Below are 25,096 nucleotides of genomic sequence, written 5' to 3' on the forward strand. Positions count from 1 at the left end.
CTTTCGTAACTTGTGCTCATTTTGGTGCTGAACCAGGAAAAGACTTAATTTGGCAAAATTTTCACCATTTGAATATATGCTAGCTCTCGTAAAAGCCATTTATCATTATGTTTAACCCCTTAAGCCCCGAGGGTGGTTTGCACGTTAATGACTGGGCCAATTTTTACAATTCTGACCACTGTCCCTTTATGAGGTCATAACTCTGGAAGGCTTCAACAGGTCTTAGCGATTCTGACATTTTTTTCTCATGACATATTGTACTTCATGATAGTGGTAAAATTTATTTGATATAACTTGCGTTTATTTGTGAAAAAAATGTAAATTTGGCAAAAATTTTGAAAATTTCGCAATTTTCCAACTTTGAATTTTTATGCCCTTAAATCACAGAGATATGTCATGCAAAATACTTAATAAGTAACATTTCCCACATGTCTACTTTACATCAGCACAATTTTGGAACCAAATTTTTTTTTGTTAGGGAGTTATAAGGGTTAAAAGTTGACCAGCAATTTCTCATTTTTACAACACCATTTTTTTTAGGGACCACATCTCATTTGAAGTCATTTTGAGGGGTCTATATGATAGAAAATACCCACGTGTGACACCATTCTAAAAACTGCACCCCTCAAGGTGCTCAAAACCACATTCAAGAAGTTTATTAACCCTTCAGGTGATTCACAGGAATTTTTGGAATGTTTAAATAAAAATGAACATTTAACATTTTTTCACACAAAATTTATTTCAGCTCCAATTTGTTTTATTTTACCAAGGGTAACAGGAGAAAATAGACCCCAAAAGTTGTTGTACAATTTGTCCTGAGTATGCTGATACCCCATATGTGGGGGCAAACCACTGTTTGGGCGCATGGCAGAGCTCGGAAGGAAAGGAGCGCCATTTTACTTTTCAATGCAAAATTGACTGGAATTGAGATTGGACGCCATGTTGCGTTTGGAGAGCCCCTGATGTGCCTAAACATTGAAACCCCCCACAAGTGACACCATTTTCAAAAGTAGACCCCCTAAGGAACTTATCTAGATATGTGGTGAGCACTTTGACCCACCAAGTGCTTCACAGAAGTTTATTACGCAGAGCCGTAAAAATAAAAAATCATATTTTTTCACAAAAAGGATTTTTTCACCCCCATTTTTTTATTTTCTAAAGGGTAAGGAAAGAAATTGGACCCCAAAAATTGTTGTGCAATTTGTCCTGAGTACGCTAATACCCCATATGTGGGTGTAAAGCACTGTTTGGGTGCACAGCAGAGCTCGGAAGGGAAGGATCGCCATTTGACTTTTCAATGCAAAATTGACTGGAATTGAGATGGGACGCCATGGTTGCGTTTGGAGAGCTACTGATGTGCGTAAACATTGAAACCCCCCACAAGTGACACTATTTTGGAAAGTAGACCCCTTAAGGAACTTATTTAGATGTGAGGTGAGCACTTTGACCCAACAACTGCTTCACAGAAGTTTATAATGCAGAGCCGTAAAAATAAAAAATCATATTTTTTCACAAAAATGATATTTTCGCCCCCAATTTTTTATTTTCCCAAGGGTAAGAGAAGAAATTAGACCACAAAAGTTGTTGTGAAATTGGTCCTGAGTACGATGATACCCCATATGTGGGGGTAAACCACTGTTGGGGCGCATAGCAGAGCTCGGAATGGAAGGAGCGCCATTTTGCTTTTCAATGCAAAATTGACTGGAATTAAGATGGGACGCCATGTTGCGTTTGGAGAGCCCCTGATGTGCCTAAACATTGAAACCCCCAACAAGTGACATCATTTTGGAAAGTAAACCCCTTAAGGAACTTATCTAGATGTGTGGTGAGTACTTTGACCTAACAAGTGCTTCACAGAAGTTTATAATGCAGAGCCGTAAAAATAAAAAATCAAATTTTTTCACAAAAATTATTTTTTCGCCCCCAATTTTTTATTTTCCCAAGGGTAAGAGAAGAAATTGGACCTCAAAAGTTATTGTGCAATTTGTCCTGAGTACGCCGATACCCAATATGTGGGGGTAAATGACTGGTTGGGGCATGGCAGAGCTCGGAAGGGAAGGAGCGCCGTTTGTGATGGGACACCATGTCGTGTTTGGAGAGCCCCTGATGTGCCTAAACATTAAAACCCCCCAAAAGTGACACCATTTTGGAAAGTAGACCCCCTAAGGAACTTATCTAGATGTGTTTTGAGAGCTTTGAACCCCCAAGTGTTTCACTACAGTTTATAACGCAAAGCCGTGAAAATAATTTTTGTTTTCACAAAATGATTTTTTACCTGCAGTTTTGTATTTTCACAAGGGTAACAGGATAAATTGGACCCCAATAGTCGTTGTCCAATTTGTCCTGAGTACGCTGATACACCATATGTGGGGAAACCACTGTTTGGGCACATGGCAGAGCTCGGAAGGGAAGGAGTGCCATTTGGAATGCAGAATTAGATGTATTGGTCTGCAGGCATCACGTTGCATTTGCAGAGCCCCTGATGTACCCAAACAGTAGAAACCCCCCACAAGTGATGCCATATTGGAAACTAGATGTCCCAAGGAACTTATCTAGATGTGTTGTGAGAACTTTGAACCCCCAAGTGTTTCACTACAGTTTAAAATGCAGAGCCGTGAAAATAAAAAATATTTTTTCCCACAAAAATTATTTTTAGCCCCCCAAATTTTTATTTTCCCAAGGATAACAAGAGAACTTGGACCCCAAAAGTTGTTGTCCAATTTGTCCCGAGTACACTGATACCCCATATGTTGGGGCAAACCTCTGTTTGGGCACACGAGAGAGCTCGGAAAGGAAGGAGCACTGTTTTACTTTTTCAGCGCAGAATTGGCTGGAATTGAGATCGGATGCCATGTCGCGTTTGGAGAGCCCCTGATTTGCCTGAACAGTGGAAACTCCCCAATTCTACCTGAAACCCTAATCCAAACACACCCTTAACCCTAATCCGAATGGTAACCTTAACCACACCCCTAACCCTGACACACCCCTAACTCTAATCCCAACCCTAATCCTAACCGTAAATGTAATCCAAACCCTAACCCTAACTTTAGCCCCAACCCTAATTCTAACTTTAGCCCCAACCCTAACCCTAACTTTCGCCCCAACCCTAACCCTAACTTTAGCTCCAACCCTAGCCCCAACCCTAACCCTAGCCCTAACCCTAGCCCTAACTCTAATGGGAAAATGGAAATAAACACTTTTTTTAATTTTATCATTTTTCCCTAACTAAGGGGGTGATTAAGGGGGGTTTGATTTACTTTTATAGCGTTTTTTATAGCGGATTTTTATGATTGCCAGCTGTCACACACTAAAAGACGCTTTTTATAGCAAAAAAGTTTTTGCGTCTCCACATTTTGAGACCTATAATTTTTCCATATTTTGGTCCAGAGAGTCATGTGAGGTATTTTTTTTGCGGGACAAATTGACGTTTTTATTGGTAACATTTTCGGACACGTGACAGTTTTTGATTGCTTTTTATTCCAATTTTTGTGAGGCAGAATGACCAAAAACCAGCTATTCATGAATTTCTTTTGGAGGAGGCGTTTATACCGTTCCACGTTTGGTAAAATTGATAAAGCAGTTTTGTTCTTCGGGTCAGTACGATTACAGCGATATCTCATTTATATCATTTTTTTATGTTTTGGCGCTTTTATACGATAAAAGCTATTTTATAGAAAAAATAATTATTTTGGCATCGCTTTATTCTGAGGACTATAACTTTTTTTATTTTTTTGCTTATGATGCTGTATGGTGGCTCATATTTTGCGGGACAAGATGACGTTTTCAGCGGTACTATGTTTATTTATATCCATCTTTTTGATCGCGTGTTATTTCATTTTTTGTCCGGCGGTATGATAATAAAGCGTTGTTTTTTGCCTCGTTTTTTTTTTTCCTTACAGTGTTCACTGAAGGGGTTAACTAGTGGGACAGTTTTATAGGTTGGGTCGTTACGGATGCGGTGATACTAAATATGTGTACTTTTATTGTTTTTTTTTATTTAGATAAAGAAATGTATTTATGGGAATAATATTTTTTTTTCTTTATTTAGGAATTTTTTTTTTACACATGTGGAATTTTTTTTTTGAAACTTTTTTACTTTGTCCCAGGGGGGACATCACAGATCGCTGATCTGACAGTTTGCACAGCACTCTGTCAGATCAGCGATCTGACTTACAGTGCAGCAAGCTTACCATTGCCTGCTCTGGACCCAGAAGTAGTCCCTGCAGGACCCGGATGCAGCCTCGCGGCCATTTTGGATCCAGGGCCTGCAGCAATAGGAGGTAAGAGATGCTCGGAGCAACGCGATCACATCGCGTTGTTCCAAGGGTCTCAGGGAAGCACGCAGGGAGCCCCCTCCCTGCGCGGAGCTTCCCTATACCACCGGAACACTGCGATCATGTTTGATTGCAGTGTGCCGGGGGTTAATGTGCCGGTGGTGGTCCGTGACCACTCCTGGCACATAGTGCCGGATGTCAGCTGCGATAGTCAGCTGACACCCGGCCGCGATCGGCCACGCTCCCCCCGTGAGCGCGGCCGATCACATATGATGTACTATCCCGTCGATGGGAATTAAGGCCCACCCCACCTCGACAGGATAATACGTCATATGGGATTAAGGGGTTAATGTAACTTGTCAATGATTTGAATAAAATGGCTCCACTCTTGTCTGCAGATTGTAGTCTGGTTATACAGCTCATTGCAAAAAAAAAATTATGCCCCTTAAATCTTAAATAGTATTTTTCCAATGCTTATTTATGTTGTGATTAATAATATGTTCACTTTTAGTTATATTTTTTCATCTTCTTAAATGCAGAGAACCCAAAATGAAACTTTGAGACTGGAATGTTGATGCCAAGAGTCATGCTGCTTGTCTTGAGGTTTTATGGCACAATTCAAGGACATATTTCCCTTGTCTTTCAAGTATTAAAGAAAGATTCTAACAGCTTACTATTATAACTAGCTATTGAAAAATGGATTGAGATACCAGACAAGTTTACCTTCATGAGTATGACTGCAGACTATTATTCTTTGTGTAGACTTATATATTTACTGAAAGATTAAATGTATTTTGTAGAATCTTTATTTACTAAAAAAATCTGCTTTAATTTTAAAGGACAAAAAGAATGATCAGAAAATATGAGAGTATAGTAATGGTTGACTTACCAAGAATACCTAATCTGTAGTTGACTGTAATGACAATGACATTTCCATGACTTGCAAGAATACTCCCATCAATCATGTTTCCAGTACCCTCCATGTACGAACCTCCATGGATGTAAACCATAACTGGTTTCTTATTATTTGGATCATGGATATCTAAAAGAAAGTATAAGTAAGGATCACATAGTTCAAAAATTGCAATTTCCTATATTTTTGTAACGCAAGATTTTCTGTAAAAAATGTTATTAACACCCAGCTTAAGTTTTCAGTAATGCTTTTAAAAAGCCATTTTGTTTATCATATTTGCCTGTGCAATACATTTGCTCTACAATTATTAAAAAGGAAAATATTCAAAATATCATGTACCTCTTTTAACCATGTGTTAACAATGAGTAACAGCAAAATCAGAAGGTTTGGCTCTCTTCTACTTCTGGTTTTGACCTACAAATACTAAGTTCACTCCATATGTGTGCACTTCAACATGCAGATTGTTATATTCTATTATCCTACTTTTTTGTGTCTGTTTTTTGAATTTTTATCTTTTTTATGACCACTGAAATACAGTTAAAAACTTCTCCATTTTGTAACAATTATTTCTATATATCAGACACATTTTTCTGGGGCAGGACTAGACAGTGTTATTTTTATTTGGCTTATTTACTTTTCTGTCTTTTTTAAGCTATTCTTTATTTATTGATTTTATTTTACATTTATTAACCATATTGGTTCCCCTTTACAGTGTCATAAAAGACCTTTGGGGAAGCATTTCAATGTTTCAATATTTTTATTTTCATTTTATTTCTCACATTTTTGCAGTTTTCTTTTCCGTAGATGAAACCAGATAAATACTGTGCAAATATATACAATATGTTCCAATGTGGTAGGGAATCCAGGACACATGAATAGATCAAACCAAGATTTATTCTAAAACTCTTAAAATAATCTTAACCCCTTAGGGTCTGTGAACACGTTCCAGATTTGCCTGTGGAATTTTCTGTGCAGATTCTGCATCTCTTGGCAGAAAATGCAGGTAAAAATCCACATGGATTTGATGTGTTTTTGATGTGTTTTCGATGCGGATTTTCATGCGGATTTGTATGCATTTTTGAAAGCTAAATTAAGGTCTATTATTGAACAAAAAAAGAAGAATTGTGATGTAATTTCTTGTCCAACCTCTTCATTTACATACTCCATCGAAGAATAATGTTTACACACACAGAAATATGGATAGATGATAGATAGATAGATAGATAGATAGATAGATAGATAGATAGATGATAGATAGATAGATAGATAGATAGATAGATAGATCTATAGATAGATAGATCTATAGATAGATTTACCTTTCTATATAATTAACTAAAAAAAATTTGGCAGCACTAGAAAAGAAACGGGTGCAATGAAACCTGTAAAGGTGATGTCCAGACCTCCAAAGTAGAAAATCAGAAAAAAACAGTAGCACTCCAAAAACTAAAATGAAAAACCTTGGCTTTACTGATCCATTAGCAGCAATGTTTCAGCAGATTTATCTGCCTTTCTCAAGCCTGACATGAGAAAGGCAGACAAATCTGCTGAAATGTTGTTGCTAATGGATCAGTAAAGCCACGTTTTTTTATTTAGATTTTTGGAGCGCTGCCTGATTTTTCTGATTATCTGTCTATCTATCTATCTATCTATCTATCTATCTATCTATCTATCTATCTATCTATCTATCTATAGATCTGTCTATATAGACAGATAGATAATACCAAGCCCAATGTTTAGTAATAAACATAATAAAATGGTACATAAAGAGTTAAATAAAGACACATACACACACACAAAATCTGTGTTAGGCTGGGGTCACACTTGCGAGAAACTTGCACAAGTCTCGCACCTCAATACCCGGCACTGCCATCGGCACTCGGGACCAGAGCATTCAGCTGCCTAAAAATACATGCAGCCACACGCTCTGGTCCCGAGTGCTAGTGGCAGTGCCAGGTATTGATGTGAGAGACTCGTGCGAGTTTTTCACAAGTGTGATTCCGGCCTTAAACACAATATCTGTTTAATTAATAAAAATATGTAAAAAAATGGCGTGGGCTCAGCACAATTTTATGCTCCAGAGAGGGAAAGCCAGTGACTAGGGGCCGATGTTTATCGCCTCTGAAGGGGTTAATACCCATGGATTTTCCCAGGCTATGAATATCAGCCCGCAGCTGTAAATTTAGCCTTTACAACATGGGGTCCCCTATAATCAATAGTCAGAAAAGGATCTGCAGACAGCTGCGGGCTGATATTCATAGCCTAGGAAGGGGCCATGGATATTGGCCCCCTGGCTACAAACACTAGCTCAAAGCTGCCCCAGAAATGGCGCATCTGTAAGATGTGCCAATTCCGGCACTTAGCACCCTCTTCCCACTGCCCTGTAGTTGTGGCCTATGGGGTTATAGGGGGTTAATGTCACCTTTGAATTGTAAGGTGACATCAAGCCGGCTTAGTGATGGAGAGGCATCAATAACTCCCCTATCCATTACTAATCCTATAGTTGTGAAAAGGTTAAATAAACACACAGCCAGAAAAAAGTATTTCAATTAAATAAAACACTATACAGTTTTGCCATCTTTATTGTTCTGCCAATCCATGCAACGCTCTCGATCTCCTGCAAAAAATAAAAAATAAAAAACCAACACAAATACTCCCTGGTCCGATGCAGTCCATTTAATAATGAGTGTCCCATGACGATCTCCCCTATAGAGCTGTCACATCAGGAGATGTGACAGCTCTATAGGCCTCCAGTGACATACTGACAGGAGACAATGGCTCCTGCAGTGCATCACTGAAGAGGTTACCTGGGTTAAGGCTCTCGCTTTACTTCAACACTGGGTGAGAATTTTACCACACAAAGGTGCCGCAAGTGACAGTATGAACTATAATGAACTCACGGCGGAGGGATACAGTGCGGAGATCTAACTGGCCTATAGGTGCCAGAACTCTTAATGGTTGGTAATGGATCAAATACTTATTTCTCACTGCTAAATGGAAATAAAATAGTATAATTTATACAATGTGATTTTCTGGATTTTATTTTTGCTATTGTAAATCTCAATGTTAAAATTAACCTACCCTTAAAATTATAGACTGTTCATGTCTTTGTCAGTGGGCAAATTTACAAAATCAGCAAGGGATCAACAATTTCCTTCACTATACATGTACTAATTATAGTTCTGGTGATGCATTAATGTGTTGATGGTGATTCTGACACTGAATTCATGCACTGACAGTCAATTTGGAACTGCGTTCATGTGCTGACAGTGAGTATGTCACTGAATCCATGTACTGACAGTGGCTCTGGCACTACATTCATGTACTGACTGTGATGTTTTGTTCATGTGCTTATGGTGGTTCTGAAACTGCATTCATATGCGGATGGTGATTCTAGTGCTGCATTCATGTGCTCATGGTGGTTCTGATATTGTACACATGTAGCAATTAGTGATGAGCGAATAGCATTGTTGCTCGCAACTTCCTGAGCATGATCGGGTGGTCTCCAAGTATTTGATAGTGCTCGGAGATTCAGTTTTCGTCACCTCAGCTGCATGATTTATGGCTGCTTGACAGCCTGAATACATGTGGGAATTCCCTAACAAACAGGCAACCCCCACATGTATTCAGCCTGTCTAGTAGCCATAATTCATGGAGCTGTGGTGAGGAAAACTAAATCTCCAAGCACTACCAAATACTCGGAGACCACCCGAGCGTGCTCTGGAAAACACAAGCAATGAGTATACTCACTCATCACTAGTAGAAATTCAAAATATACTTCATGGCTATGTCAATAACTCTTGAGGTGGCTTCCAACTCTAACATTCTATGATTCTATGTACAAACGTAAAAATCCTCAAAACTTGCTGAAAGTGCAAACTTCCTACAAGGTATGTGAAGATGTAACGTCACTAGTGCTGCTTACCTCCCAATAATTACCAGGCAACTCATTTAGCAGAGTGGTGGGTGGTGTGACAAATAAAATTATGCCATGGGATTGTTGCACTTTATTTTGGGGATCAGGGAAAGATTATATTGTATATGGGCAGGTGGGATCAATGTGACACTGCTGTTTTTTAGTGCCAATCTGGCCCTGGTTTATAAGCACTAAGCAACATGGTTAATAGTGGGGTTTTTTTTATATAATTTTAAGGTATTTATTACAAAAACAGTAAACCCTTTTAAAGACTGATCAATTTGTTAGTTTTTGATTCTCTTCTTTTCAGCAGCAACATTTTTTACTCTCATGTGGCTGTGTGAGGCTTTGTTTCGTGTGGAATGAATTTTATTATGGTATAGCTTTGCTTTGTTGCACAAATGCTGTGTGACTTATATAATTTTTGTTTGCAATGCAAGTGCAGAAAAAAGCAATTTTTAGCTTTTTTTTAATTTACATATTTAAAAGTTCACATTTCACCCAAAAAAAATCCTGTTTAATGGATGTTATTTTTGTCGAGGAGAGTTATTACTTTCTATTCCTTTTTTTATTTTTTTAATAGATGTTCTATTTGTTTATATTTATAATTAATATGTCCTCAAAAAGTTCAAATATTTTTTTTTCCTCTACTGATTGTTTTTTTTTATTGCAAGAAGGACATTAATAGAGGCCCGAGTAATAGGGGAAATCAACCAAGATGAGTAGCAAAGTTAATACGGGTCTGTTAGGACTCAGCAGATCTGCTATGTCAGCAGACACTTGGCTATCGTGTTATCACCAGGTCCTACAAAAGCATCACATTTTCTGTACATTGCATGGAACTCATTGTAATATACTGTTTCTGTCTGCATCACAGGGTCCTCAGCCTTGATTGAAAGCCAAGCATTAAACCTTCTCATGCTGGATTGCAGTTGGAGTAAATTTAACCCATATATTTAAAGTGAACCTGTCACCACAAAAATGCCATCCTATGTAAAGGCACCAAGTTAAAGTGCAGTGGGAACTCAGCAGATTTATATATATTATATAACCTGTGTTTTCATGCTTTAAGTATTTGCTCTTTCTGGAATTTTTGGTCCAGTGAGTGGTCCTATCAGTGATTGACTGCTATAGCTATTTGCACACTTATACATAGAAAGCTGTCAGTCACTAATAGGACCTCCCACTTGACCCAAAATCCCAGTAGCAGCAAATATTTAATCCCTTAGTGACCAGGCCAAATTGTTGAATTCTGATCAATGTCACTTTATGTGATGATACAGTAACTCTGGAATGCTTCAAATCCCATTGATTGTGTGATTGTTTTTTAGTGGCAAATTATAATTTATGATAATTGTAAATTTAGGTCGATATGTTTTGTGTTTATTTATAAAAAGTATGAGAAATTTGACAAAAATGTAAATAAAATTGATATTTTAAAACTTTCGTTATCCCTTTAATACAGATAGTTATACCACAGAAAACATTTATAAATACCATTTTCCAAATGTCTCGTTTATATAAGCACCATTTATTAAATGTTATTTTATTTTGTTAGCATTTTATGAGGTTTAAAAATGTAGCAATAATTTTTCAATTTTTCAAAGAAATTTACAAAATGTATTGGTTTGAGGGACCTATCCAGGTTTGAAGTGACTTTGGGGGACGTATATTTTGGAACCCTCCAAAAGTGATACCTTTTCAAAAACCGCACCCCTTGACATATTGAAAACTTCTGTCAGGTAGTTTATTAACATTTCAGGTGATTTTCAGGAGATAATGCAAGGTGGCATGATAGGATTGAAAAAGTGTATTTTTACCACATAAATGTCGCTAACTTCTGAACAGGCTGCTATAGCCCGGAGACTCTAAGGCTGCTATTTGGCAATGATTAGCCATGGCAAACTTCAAGACCACACAATCATGATCTCTGGGTGTTGTTGAGATTAAAGCGGAAGCCCCCACAATCTGTTAAACATTTATATGATGTAGTCACTATTGACAGCAGCATCTATGGGGTTAAATATGTATGCACGGTGCCAATACTGATCTTGGTTGATGCAGCAAGTTGTCAGCTATAGTGTACAGCCGACAGCTGCTGGATTGTCACTTGTATGGGGATGCCATTCTCTTATATTTCAGGTCAGTAAAAAGACATATTGGCAGTCATTAATTGGATAAATGATGAAAACACAGGCTATGCTTAACCTTTTCCCCTAGAGCTCAATATACAGCTCTGTCAAAAATTAAGATACCACTGCACAGTTTAAAAAAAAAAGAACTTCTCTACATGTCTGACAGCCATTCCATTTCAGTGTCAGTTGAATTCCAACAAGAGTACACCTCATTCTACTTAATGTGCTTCTGATTAGGTGATCACCTGAACCAAATTTTATTTAATGAAGTACAGTATAAAAAACACTGCTGTGGTGTTCACAAACCTCTTGCAATAGGACAAGCTGGGTGGCAAAACAAGTGCTAGTAATATCCAAAAAATAATAGGAATGAAAAAATAACTATTAAAGGGAACCTGTAACCACCAAAATCGAAGATGAGCTAAGCCCACCAGCATCAGGGGCTTATCTACAGCATTCTGTAATGCTGTAGATAAGCCCCTGATGTATCCTGAAAGATGAGAAAAATAGGTTAGATTATACTCACCCAGGGGCGGTCAGCTGCGGTCCGGTCCGATGGGTGTCGAGGTCCAGTCCAGCACCTCCTATCTTCTTACGATGATGTCCTTTTCTTGTCTTCATGCCACAGCTCCGGCGCAGGCGTACTTTGTCTGCCCTGTTGAGGGCAGAGCAAAGTACTGCAGTGTGCAGATGTCGGGAAAGGTCAGAGAGGTCTGGCACAGGGCAGACAAAGTACGCCTGTGCCGGAGCCACAGCGTAAAGACAAGAAGAGGATGTCATTGTAAGAAGATAGGAGGCGCCGGTTGGACCGCGACGCCCATCAGATCGGACCTCCCACCCAAGCTGGTGGGTTTAGCTCATCTTTGATTTGGGGGGTGACAGGTTCCCTTTAACCATGCCAAAGGAGTTGAAAAGAATATCTTGAGTGAGGAAAAGAAGGGCTCAATTCTGCCTTTACTAGCAGAAAAACACAGTGAGTGTCATGTTGCCTCCATCCTTAAAATTTCTAAGACGGCAGTCCATTACAGCAGACATTGGGGACAACAAAGTTACAGACCGGCAGAGGGCGAAAGCGACTCTCCACTAACCAGGATGACCGTCATCTTATTTGAATATCACTTAGCAACTGCAGGATGACATCAAGTGACCTACAAAAGGTATGGCAAATGGCAGCTGGGGTGAAGTGCACTGCAAGAATAGTTTGTAACAGGCTCCTAGAGGTAGGACTCAAGTCATGTGAAGCTAGAAAAAAGCCTTTCATCAATGAGAAGCAAAGGAGAGTCAGGCTAAAGTTTGACAAAGACCATAAGGATTGGATCATAGAGTACTGGAATAAGGTAATCTTCTCTGATGAGTCTAATTTTCTGCTTTGCCCAACACCTGGTCATCTAATGGTTAGACGGAGACCTGGAGAGGCAAACAAGCCACAGTGTATTGCACCCACTGTGAAATTTGGTGGAGGATCAGTGATGATCTGGGGATGCTTCAGCAAGGCTGATATTGGGCAGGTTAATCTTTTCGAAGGACATATGAATCAAGCCGCATACAAGTTCATCCTGGAAAAAACAGTTAATTTCTTCTGCTCAGGCAATGTTTCCCAACTCTGAGGCCTGCTTTTTGCAGCAGGACATATTGCCATGCCACACAGCTAGGTCAATCAAGGTGTGGATGAAGGACCACCACATCAAATCCCTGACATGGCAAGCCCAATCTCTAGACCTGAACCCCAATGAAAACCTCTAGAATGTAATCAAGAGGAAGATGGATAGTCACAAGCCATCAAAGAGGAACTGCTTATATTTTTGTACCAGGAGTTGCATAAGGTCACCCAAAAGCAGTGTGAAAGACTGGTGGAAATCACGCCAAGACACATGAAAGATGTGATTAAAATCATGTTTATTATACAAAATATTGATTTCTGAACTCTTCCTAAGTTAAAGCATTAGTATTGTTGCTTCTAAATTATTATTAACTTGGTTTTCTTTGCATTATTTGAGGTCTGCATTTTTTTGTTATTTTGACTATTTCTCATATTCAGAAAATAATTGCAAAATGTATTACTTGGAACTTCGGAGACATGTTGTCAGTAGTTTATAGAATAAAAGAACAATTTACATTTTACTCAAAAATATGCCTATGAAGAGTAAAATCAGATAAACTTGAAAATTTTGCAGTGGTCTCTTAATTTTTACCAGAGCTGTATATCTGCTCAGCTCCTCCTGCTACATAACATGATGTCTGCAGATTGGACTGTATTTTTGTGCTGACAGGTTCCCTTTAATATACCAATAGTCATAAATGTATGGGTCTTGGTTATTATAGGGCTAAATATGACAAATGTGATAATTATTATACAAAGGAATGCTTCATGTGTTTATTTAAACCATATGTTTTTATTACACTGGAGTCTCAATCCTGGAAAGAAAACATTAAAAGACATGAAATGGCATATTCACTGTTTTTAAGAATCAAACTGATTAATGGTAAAAAAAGGAGACAAAACAGTATGTATATACAATACAGACCGAAAGTTTGGACACACCTTCTCATTTAAATATTTTTCAGTATTTCCATGACTATAAAAATTGTACATTCACACTGAAGGCATCAAAACTATGAATTAACACATGTGGAATTATATACTTAACAAAAAAGTGTGAAACAACTGAAAATATGTCTTATATTCTAGGTTCTTCAAAGTAGCCACCTATTGCTTTGATGACTGCTTTGCACACTTTTGGCATTGTCTTCATGAGCTTCAAGAGGTAGTCACCAGTAATGGTTTTCAATTCACAGGTGTGCCCTGTCAGGTTTAACCCCTTAATGATGGAGCCAAATTTTTAAAATCTGACCAGTTCCCCTTTTTGTGGTAATAACTCTGGAAAGCTTCAACAAATTCCAGTGATTTTGAGAATGTTTTTTTGTGGCACATCATACTTCATGATAATGGTAAACTTAGGTTGATATGTTTTAAGTTTATTTATAAAATATATCAGAAAATTTATAAAAAATTTGCTATTTTCAAATTTTGAATGTTATCCCTTTGATCCAGAGAGTCATATCATAGAAATATCTTAATAAATAACATTTCCCACATGCCTGCTTTACATAAGCATCATTTGTAAAATGTTATTTTATTTTGTTAGCATTTTAGGAGGTTTAAAAATGGAGCAACTATTTTTCATTTTTTTATGGAAATTTACAAAATGTAATTTTTTAGGGACTTATACAGGTTTGAAGAGACTTCCCACATATTGGAAACCCCCCAAAAGAGATACCATTTTAAAAACAGCATTCCTGACATACTGAAAACTGCTGTCAGGTAGATTATTAACCCTTCGGGTGATTTCCAGAAATTAATGCAAAATGGCATAACAGAAACGGAAAAGTGTATCCTTACCACCTAAATGTCACTAACTTCTGAATATGCCACTCTAGCCTGGAGACTCTAAGGCCACTATTTGGCTGTGAAATGCTATGGCAAATATCAGGACCACACAATCTTGATCTCAGGATGCCAATGGGCATAAAGTGAAAGTACCCATACTCTTTTAACTATTTATATGATATAGCCATTATTGACGGCAGCATATGAGGGGTTAAACAGGTATGGCTGGTGCAAACACTGATCGTAGCTGATGCAGCAACTTGTCAGCTATAGTATACAACTAGAAGCTGCTGGATTGTCACCTGTATGTGGATGCAATTCTCTTCTATCTCAGGTCAGTTAAAAGATGTATCAGCGGTCATTAAGGGGTTAATATGTGGGATTTCTTGCCTTATAAATGGGGTTTGGACCATCAGTTGTGCTGTGCAGAAGTCTGGTGGATACACAGCTGATAGTCCTTCTGAATAGACTGTTAGAATTTGTATTATGGCAAGAAAAAAGCAGCTAAGTAAAGAAAAACAAGTGGCCATCATTACTTTAAGACATGAAGGTCAGTCAGTCCGAAAAATTGGGCAAATTTTGAAAGTGTCCCCAAGTGCAGTGGCAAAAACCATCAAGCGCTACAAAGAAACTGGCTCACATGAGGACCGCCCCAGGAAAGGAAGATCAAGAGTCACCTCTGCTTCTGAGGATAAGTTTATCCAAGTCATTAGACTCAGAAATCGCAGGTTAAAAGTAGCTCAGATTAGAGACCAGGTCAATGCCACACAGAGTTCTAGCAGCAGACACATCTCTACAACAACTGTTCAGAGGAGACTTTGTGCAGCAGGCCTTCATGGTGAAATAGCTGCTAGGAAACCATTGCTAAGGACAGGCAACAAGCAGAAGAGACTTGTTTGGGCTAAAGAACACAAGGAATAGACATTAGACCAGTTGAAATCTGTGCTTTGGTATGATGAGTCCAAATTTGAGATCTTTGGTTCCAACCACTGTGTCTTTGTGCGACGCAGAAAAGGTGAACAGATGGACTTTACATGCCTGGTTCCCACCGTGAAGCATGGAGGAGGAGGTGTGATGGTGTGGGGGTGCTTTGCTGGTGACACTGTTGGGGATTTATTCAAAATTGAAGGCATACTGAACCAGCATGGCTACCACAGCATCTTGCAGCGGCATGCTATTCCATCCGATTTGCGTTTAGTTGGACCATCATTTATTTTTCAACAGGACAATGACCCCAAACACACCTCCAGGCTGTGTGAGGGCTATTTTACTAAGAAGGAGAGTGATGGGGTGCTACACCTGATGACCTGGCCTCCACAGTCACCAGACTTTAAAGAACCTAGAATATAAGACATAATTTCAGTTGTTTCACTATATATGTATATATATATATATATATATATATATATATATATATATATATATATATATATATATATATATATATACAGTATATAAATATAAATATATAGTTTTTATTATTTATTATTAAAGATTAATATTCAAAGTTTTTAATAAAATAAAATAGATACTGTAAAATTAATTAATGTATTCATTTTGTATAATTTAATTTTATGCAAAATCTTGTAAGAACCTTTTCCATGTAATTCATTTTTAATCACATATAGAAGGCATGATGTATACTTTAATGCCACAAATAGCATATCTAACTAATGCAAATTGATGATGGCGCACAATTTTGAAGAACTGACAAAATATATTAATGTTACTTTAATGGCATCAAATGCTTTGGTAGTTTTCTTTTAATATACCTGATTACTACAAAGTTACAGAACACACATTTTTCTAGCACCTATCACTAGAACTATGAATTATATTTGAGACAATGTGATCTTATGAATTTTGAATATTTGAAAAACAACTAAAAAAGATAAAAAGTAGTAACCACTTCTTGAAAGAAATAAGATTGAGATTCAGTTCTCAATAAAGAAGATAAAAATGTGAAGAAAATATGCCACAAGAAAAAAGTAGCTTATGGATTGAAAAAGAAAAATATTCATGCATCATTTTGAGCTTGAATATAAAAAAATACCTTCATCTTCACCACGGTCATTATTGGCTATATCATCTGCTTGTTTCTTTGTGTTGGCTCCTGAGGGTTACAGTAAGAAGAATAAAAGGAAAAAGATAATTCAAACATCGGTGGCTTTTAAAAAAGTAAAATGAAAAATTTGAAAAAGTGAAAAATAAATAAATTTAGATAAAAAAAGCTGTATACAAAAATGTAACAAGTTGTTACATTGTATGCAAACATATAAATGGAAAATGTGAAAAAAATGTCATTTATTTGCAATGAAAAGAAAATGGAATGATTCTTGATTTACAATAGTAGGTTAATTTACATATCTCTTATCTGTAAAAAAAAATGCAAAAAAAAAAAATGTTCAAGAGATGTCAAAACTGAAGGAAATATATTGAAATAGATGACAAAATGTTTTAGACTCTGGAAAATTGGAAAATTACCTACAAAAGAATTTACACATCAACCATTTAAAAAAAATATATATATACATGTATGTATGAAATTAGAAATATTGAAATATCATATTGTGTAACAAAACTTGAAATATGAAATTATCATGTAAAACAGGCTTTTTGGCTACAACCTATTTTCTTTTGGTGAAAATTACAACAAATTTCCCACTAATATAAAAGTAAATGAATTAGTAAATTGTTACGTAACATCACTATTACTATATATACACTGACGAGCAAAAGGGTAACAATGTTTTGAACTTTTGACTTTTAGGCTCCATATTTAACCATCCATTACTGCTTCAAATGTGAGACTTCCAAAATTTTATAGACAATCATTTTAGCTATCTCAAACATAAATTTGACTTGCAACTATTTAGCATAAGTTATTGTTTTGCTCTTGTTGGTGGAAAAATCTTTTTTTTTCTATATACTGCAAATTGCTACCTGCTCTCACATTTTCTAATAGCTCAGTGTGTTATTAGGTTGATTCCCAATCGAAAGGTCACTGGTTTGAATCAAGAAGCAGACATGAAGAAGATTTACCAAGAAAATCACTTTCTCAATCATATACTTTTTGGTAGAGTTGAAAAAAAAAATTGTGTACATACCGAAATGAGTCTACCAGTATGCACCAACTTTGTGAACGTTTAGAAGAAACCTGGAGCAGATTTCAGTAGAGACATGTTTGAATCTGATCAAGAGAATGCCCAGAAAGATTTCAAGCAGTTTAAATTTACAAAATACTGACAAAATAATAAAAAATAAAATTTATATTTTTAGGAGCAAAACAGTAACAATGCTGTGACATGAAAAGAATTTCCATAACTTAACTTAGGCTAAATAGTTGCAATTCAAATTTATGTATGAGATAGCCAAGATGATTGTCTATAAAATGATTGTTGTCTCACATTATCTGGAGATTTATTCTGATGGAATATAGGCTGAACTGGATGGACAGATGTCTTTTTTCGGCCTTGCTAACTATGTTACTATGCTATATTCGAATCAGTACTGGATGGTAAGATATGGAGCCCGAGAGTCAAAAGTTCCCTCCTCAGTGTACTACAATTGTATCAAGAACAAATATAAGCACAGAATAATTGTTACTAGAGCATGAAAAGTTTATGATTAAAATTATTCCCATCAGTTAGAAATAAATATGGAAAAAATCCATAGAACTTTAACATTCAGAATATATTTGTATGTCTTCAAATATGTTGAATTTGTGAAAAATTTAAAAAAAATCAAGAGTCTTTATGAAAGAGTTACACACTTTAGCCATCTTTTATACATGTACATTTATAGAATACCTGGAAAAGCTGCAACATTGACAACTCATAGCAGGCAATCAGTTTTATCAAAGCCATAGAACAATGATGGCAAATATTTGCATACATTTGTAGCAAAAGTAAATAAAAATGTAATCTTCAAACCATAATTTAGTTATTTTTTAAAAAATATGTTTAAGATATTGTCACTTGAAACACATGGTATGAATGCAATTGAGAATTTTCTTTGAATGTCAGAGAACACTTACAGTATAATTTAGAAAACTGTGCAAATTTAAATTGTTCCTCCAAAGATTGTGATTCTGCAAAAGACCTTACTTGTCATTTATATGTAATAAATAATATTTTTACTTTTAAAAATAACACCTATTTACAAACCCAGGGCATGGCAATGGGGGTCAGTTGTGCCCCCTCTTATGCCAATTTATTCCTTGGGGCCTGGGAATACAACATTTTTGTGTGTGAATTGGCACCTCGTTCCTGCCTGGTGTTAGGCTGGATTAGGTACATAGATGACATTTGGTTCATATGGGAAGGATCAAGTGAAGATTTGGGTTCATTCATGGAAAACTTGAATAAGAATGATTTGAATATTAAGCTTACTTTCAAATCTGGAAGGAACATTGAACTCTTCGACCTTCTAATTGGTGTGGATGCTAAAGGATGTCTATGCACCAATTTATATAGGAAACCCACAGCTACAAACTCTTTCCTGCAAGCAACATCATCCCATCCCCCAGCCACCATTAGAGGGATTCCCATGGGGCAATTTTTAAGAGCAAAAAGGATATGCACTAATTGTGAAGATTTTGAATCGCAATCCAGGGATCTTGTTAATCGATTTCAAGAAAGGGCTACAGTAAGAGAAGTATTAGAAGAGGATATCAGAGAGCAGTGAACAGTTCCAAAAATGAAATATTATATTGGGGAACAATGGGACTCAAAACCAAAAATAATGATAAAAATAATTTTGATTAGATTAGAATAATTACCACGTATCATAAATGGAGCCAATTTAGAGAAGTGATAAACACTGGAACGTACTCTTTACAGACCCAATTCTAAAAAAGATCTTACCTGCAAAACCACTGATAACAGCTAGAAGATCTAAAAATCTACAGGATACTTTGAAGAATAGGCTTTAGGACCCAACAGGATTCAACAGGAATTCTATTGATGGCCCAAATGCTGGCTTTTTTCCATGTGGCCTATGCAAAGCTAGTTCAAATACAATAAAAACAAAACTTTTTCTAATTTTGATAACACAAAGAAATTCAATATCAGGAAATATATTACTTGTTCAACCTGGAGTGTTGTATATCATGCAACCTTTCCATGTGGGAAAATATATATACATCTGACCACATGTGAATTAAAAATTTGAATATGTGAACATTGTAGAGATATCGAAAAAGCTAAGATGGTGGAAGATGAATCATCTCTAAAAACTCTACCAAAGAATTTCGGGAAACATCATCGATGTAAGTCGGCGGGTTAATGATCAAAGGGATTGATTCTGTTTCCTTAGGAATCTGAGGTGGGGATATGAGAAAAGTTCTTGCACAAGTACAAAGGCGATGGATATATAAGTTAGGCACTTTGGCACATCAGGGATTAAAGGAAAGCTTTGGTTTTGGGGCAATCCTATGAAATTGATTTGGTTTATGATTATTGATTCGTCTTGATATGGTTTTTGGGTAGTGGGGTTGTGTTGTGTTTTATTGGATTTTAACTTAATTTTATTTTATTTAGATTTCACGATTATGATTTATTTCCAGCTGAGCCAATTATTCCTGGAGCTAGATTCCTCCTTAAATGTGTGTTCATCGGTCACACATTAGACTTTTAGAAGACCTATTCATGGCCCTCATGTCCTGTTGACCTAATGGAAAAATATGACAAGCTTCTCTACTTTGACTACAAACTTGTGGACTATCATTAAGAAGCTATGAAGCTTTTTGCCATTAAGAAGTCAGTAAGCCCTTTTGCTTGTTTGGGCATTTACTATTGAGCTTTCTGAGCTCTTGAGTATCTTGACACATACAGAAGTGTGTTTTTTGATTGACAGGTTGAATAAAGATAGTGTTGATCCATTCTAATATTGTTCCTTGCTTAGATTGGTCTTTTTATAGTAGATATTTACACTTTTTATGTTATGTGTAATTATTAATCACATTTATTTTCACTTCTTTTTCTTATGCTCATTTTTCACACACATTCTTTCGTTTTACGCAACATCATTCAATTTTACTTATTGAATTTATTACTTATTTTCACATGTTTAATATCAATATAAATATGACCTTCCTCATAGGTCCTTTATGCAATTAACAATCACCTTATTCTCATTTACATTGCCTTAGACTTTGCTATTGCCTTCTACTAATTAGGAATATCATTAGTAGGTGCATTTTGGCATCTTGATGTGTGGATGCGCCTTGATGTTGTGGCCTGGATCTCCTGCTTCTGGCACAAGATGGGGTTAGTGACTTCTGCCCAGATTTGGCTGGGTGTAATGCATGTGATCCATTGACACCGGAGATGGGAGGTCCCTTGGGGTTGCAGCGCCAAGGATAAATGCGCCACCAGATCTTGATGCCCTATGCAATCATGGGGTAGTGAGTGGGTGGACATTTCTGCTGCTTGGAACACATTTTGCTCCAACAATATCACTATATGTCCATCAGAAGTCGGAGGGCGGGTATTTCTGTGGTGTGGAATGCAATGTGTTCCATAACTTTACTTTTGGGCATGCGCAGTATGATTACAACAAAGTCACATGAGGGATCCAAGATGGTCGCTGATGAAGCAGGATGCACACAGCCGAGCTCCTGCTTTGTCTGAAGCAATCCTTTCCATCCAGCCTCGGAGACACACCAAAAGGACACTGGAGGCTACTAAGTCCATCAAGCCTTAATAGAGGCATCAGCAGAATGCCCCAGAACAGGATCTACCACCTCGGGGCAGACCATTTCAACTACGACCTCGGAAGTGACGGGACCCAAGGAGATGCACGAGGCCTGGTGAGGCCTAACCCCCTCTTAACCAACAGCCCTCCAGTGACAAGCAAAAGCTGCAGAGACAGACAGTGAGCCATGGGAAAAATTGCCTGAAGTGGTAAGCTTTCCGCTGAAGGCAGCGTTCCGAGTCCGGACCCACGAAGCATTGGGTGAACGGGTCCCGGCTTGTTCCCCACTTCCAGATGACACGCGCATCGTTCGCAGATGCAGCTGCAGTGGAGGCCCCGGGGTCACCTCTGACTCTGTGAGGCTGCGGAGAGACCTAGAGCCAGAGGAGCACGGCAGCTAGGCAGCAGACAGAGGGGCACGATCGGAGGTGTGAGCCCACCCTGGGGAAGCTGCAGCCAGAAGCCAAGGCTGTAAGGTAAGATGCACAGAAGATAAGTCCAAAAACCATAGGATACTACTAATATAGAGGAGTTGGGGCGGAATAGAAATGGAGGAGAAAGTGATACAAACCCTCAACCACTAAGCGCTCCCTTTCTTCACAGTCTCCCTAATGCCGTGACTGAGTGCTCCAAGGAGGACCTACATCCCATTGATAAGAAACGGGATCTGTTAGGATTATAAGCACCATGACATTTAAGAACACCTGTCTCCCTAAGAGAGCACATTATTAAAACTAACTCTCTGATTCCTCCCAAAATGTCTTAAGAGTAAAACAATTCTACCCAGCGGGAGCACTGTAACCTTAGTTCCACTAACATGAAAAATCCTAGAATCAAACATATGATTCATCATTGAAAATGTGAGATCCTATAACATCAATATCTAACATCAGATAAGTATTAAGGACAGTGACAAACACGAGTTGCTGATTATCATTGAAAACTGCTAGACCTGAGCTAATAACAGTCCTGAAAAGAAGACGGAGCAAAAACTCCATCTAGTGGTGGAAAAGACTTAAAGTGACGAAGAACTATTTATATTTAAATAAAACAACTTCTCTGTTAGGATCTAAAACTTGGAAGCTTTTAGACCAGAGCTGTTGGTTTCAGTGGAGAGATAACATAACCAAGCCACAATATCATACAAAGAAGGAATATGGTCAAAATAGGACGCTCTACTGGAATGCCCAACCGCAGTGGACTACCACTAAACAAATACATGGAACAATTTATAATAATACAACGTGGTTCAAAACAAGACTCACCACATAACAGAGACCTTAGTGACAATACAGAATCCGGAGATTGGGAAGGGGAACCCTCTGTTCTGGTATGCTCGGATAAGCTCATCTGTAGAGGCTTCATTAAAAACATTTTATCTTCTGCTCTGGCCCCTCTGGCAAAAGATATTTCAGAGATCAAGAAAGATATCCAATATATAGGTAATAGAGTGGAGGAATTAGAAGGAACACAGTCTAATCTGACAGCCTATGCCAGTACTTTAACATCGGGTTTGCAACTCCATGAAGATCATCTCAATACCATGTACACCACATTAAAAGACATGGAAAACAGAAACAGGAGAACTAATCTGAGAGTTCTAGGCGTACCTGAAGCATCTGACCAGGATGAAACAGCCATCCTACGGGATTTATTTCTACCAATGTTAGATCTGAAGGATGGAGAAATATTTATACTGGAAAGAGCACATAGAGCGCTGAAACCCAAACCTAAACTAACAGAATGTCCAGAACTTTAGACTTTCGTATGAAGGAAAAAATCCTTAAAAAAGCAAGAACATTGGAAACTTTGAACTACAAAGGCACTACAATCCGGATCTACCAAGATCTTGAACCTTCAACTCTCACTAAAAGGTACTTACTAAAACCCCTCACAGATATACTCAAAGAAAGACATTTCCTCTTTCAATGGTTTTTGCCATTCGGCCTACTTATTACAACTAATGGCAGAAGATACACAATTAAAACGTCCTCAGACATTGCAAACGTTTTTGAAGACCTGGACATTTATCTTGCCCAACTACCAGACCTGAGATCGATTTATACTAATTTTTAACTCCCTGACCTCCCGGAGCAAGAACCCTGGAAGATGGCAGGAGACCCCAGAGAACAAAGATCAAAGAGAAGACAAACAAGGGCCCAATGCTCTGTCAACGACTGAACTCAAAAAGTGACTGGGATTCACACTATATCTATACTGATATTATGTTTCTCTGTAACTTTATTATTACATGCATAGCAGCTTTCTAAAATAGTTTATATAGCACAACTCGTGCATAGGTGGAATAATAAGATGAATGTTATTTTTCTTTAGCTCTTTTCTCTCTATTATGCTCCTGTTGGGTATAATTCTGAGAACTTAATGGTTAAAATATCTGAGTTAGGGCATCAAGCCCATATTATTGTTAATCTGTTATTGTTTTCTTTTCTTACTTCCCCACTCCTTACCTCCTTTTCTTACCTACCCCACACCCTCCGGCGGACCGTCTCGCATTATTACCTGAGACCCAGCCCCACTCTGATTCGACATGGCTGATCGTACACAGGAAACAAACATTGTGTCATACAGCGTAAGAGGATTGAATGCGACGATCAAAAGAACCCAGGTACTGGCACACATTAAGAAGCTAAGAGTAGATATTATATTACTACAAGAGACACACTTCTTGCAAGAAAATTTCAAAGATTTTGAGAAACACTACTACAATACCTGGTTCCACTGATTCTCATCCTCCAGGAAGTCGAGAGGAGTGGCAATTGCCATTTCCAAATGCACACCATTCCAACTTATAGAAACACTCAAGGACAGGGAGAGCAGACACATCTTTATTAAGGGGAAGATTGCACACAAACTAGTTATGATAGGGAACATCTATGCACCTAAAACACAACAAGATACCTGGTTGGCCAAAACGATGAGAGAGGTTGATCGATTTGTGGAGGGCACGCAAATTATGGAAGGTGATTTATATGTTCCTCTGGAACCAACATTGGACTCTTCGACAGGGAAATCTAGCATCCCCAAAAGAGCACTAAAGCGCATTCATTCAACTTTACATCTAAACCAACTAATTGACGCTTGGAGATATTTTCTCCCTACTGTTAGAGATTTTACACATTTTTCCCAAGCACAACTATCATATAGTCACATAGGTTACCTCTTCATACCATTTCAAATGATTCCATATTTGAAAGACAAGCAAATAATCCCAAACGTCCACTCTGATCACTCTATATTGATAAATAATCTGGTGATTGAACACAGGCCAAAAAATAATACATGAAGACTAAATGAGATTTTTCTATCTGAAAAGTCTTCTAGAAATAAGATAAAGGGGAAACTTGAAGAATACTTTGAGATCAATGCACAAGACAATATACAATTCTCGTCTGTATGGGAAGCCCATAAGGCTGTCATAAGGGGAGAGATGATCTTCATGGCTTCATACAAGAACAAAAGACGACAAGCAAAATTGAGTTCCCTTTATGGAGAGTTCCAATCCCTAGAACGTGACCATAAGCTAACGTTAAGCTCTGATGCATTAACTCTGTTAACACAAAAGAGGCAGGCTCTGAGAGACATGTTAAACCAAGACTCAATTAAAATATTCACAAAATAGAAAAACAGAATGTTCACACATGGAGATAAAATGTCAAAGTTTATGGTTTTCTTAATTAAAAAAGAAAAGCAAAGTCACTTATATATTCACTAAAAAGCTCAAATGGTACTAAGATCCAAAACCTGGAAGAAATAGCT

General features: G+C 37.5%; 1 protein-coding gene across 4 annotated transcripts in view; it reads right to left on the reverse strand.

Moving 5' to 3' along the window:
- The window catches only part of NLGN4X (neuroligin 4 X-linked), a 605,880-nt gene that overhangs the window by 219,081 nt on the left and 361,703 nt on the right, over positions 1–25,096 (reverse strand). For 3 of the 4 annotated variants that reach the window (XM_077294721.1, XM_077294722.1, XM_077294720.1), the window contains one exon: positions 5,164–5,316. In XM_077294721.1, coding sequence (XP_077150836.1) covers positions 5,164–5,316 — 153 coding nt within the window. Of the gene's footprint in view, positions 1–5,163; positions 5,317–16,676; positions 16,737–25,096 lie in introns of all 4 variants that reach the window. The other variant, XM_077294719.1, reaches the window with a different exon arrangement.

Source organism: Ranitomeya variabilis, chromosome 3, assembly GCF_051348905.1.
Source record: "Ranitomeya variabilis isolate aRanVar5 chromosome 3, aRanVar5.hap1, whole genome shotgun sequence".
NCBI classification, from domain to species: Eukaryota; Metazoa; Chordata; class Amphibia; order Anura; family Dendrobatidae; genus Ranitomeya; species Ranitomeya variabilis.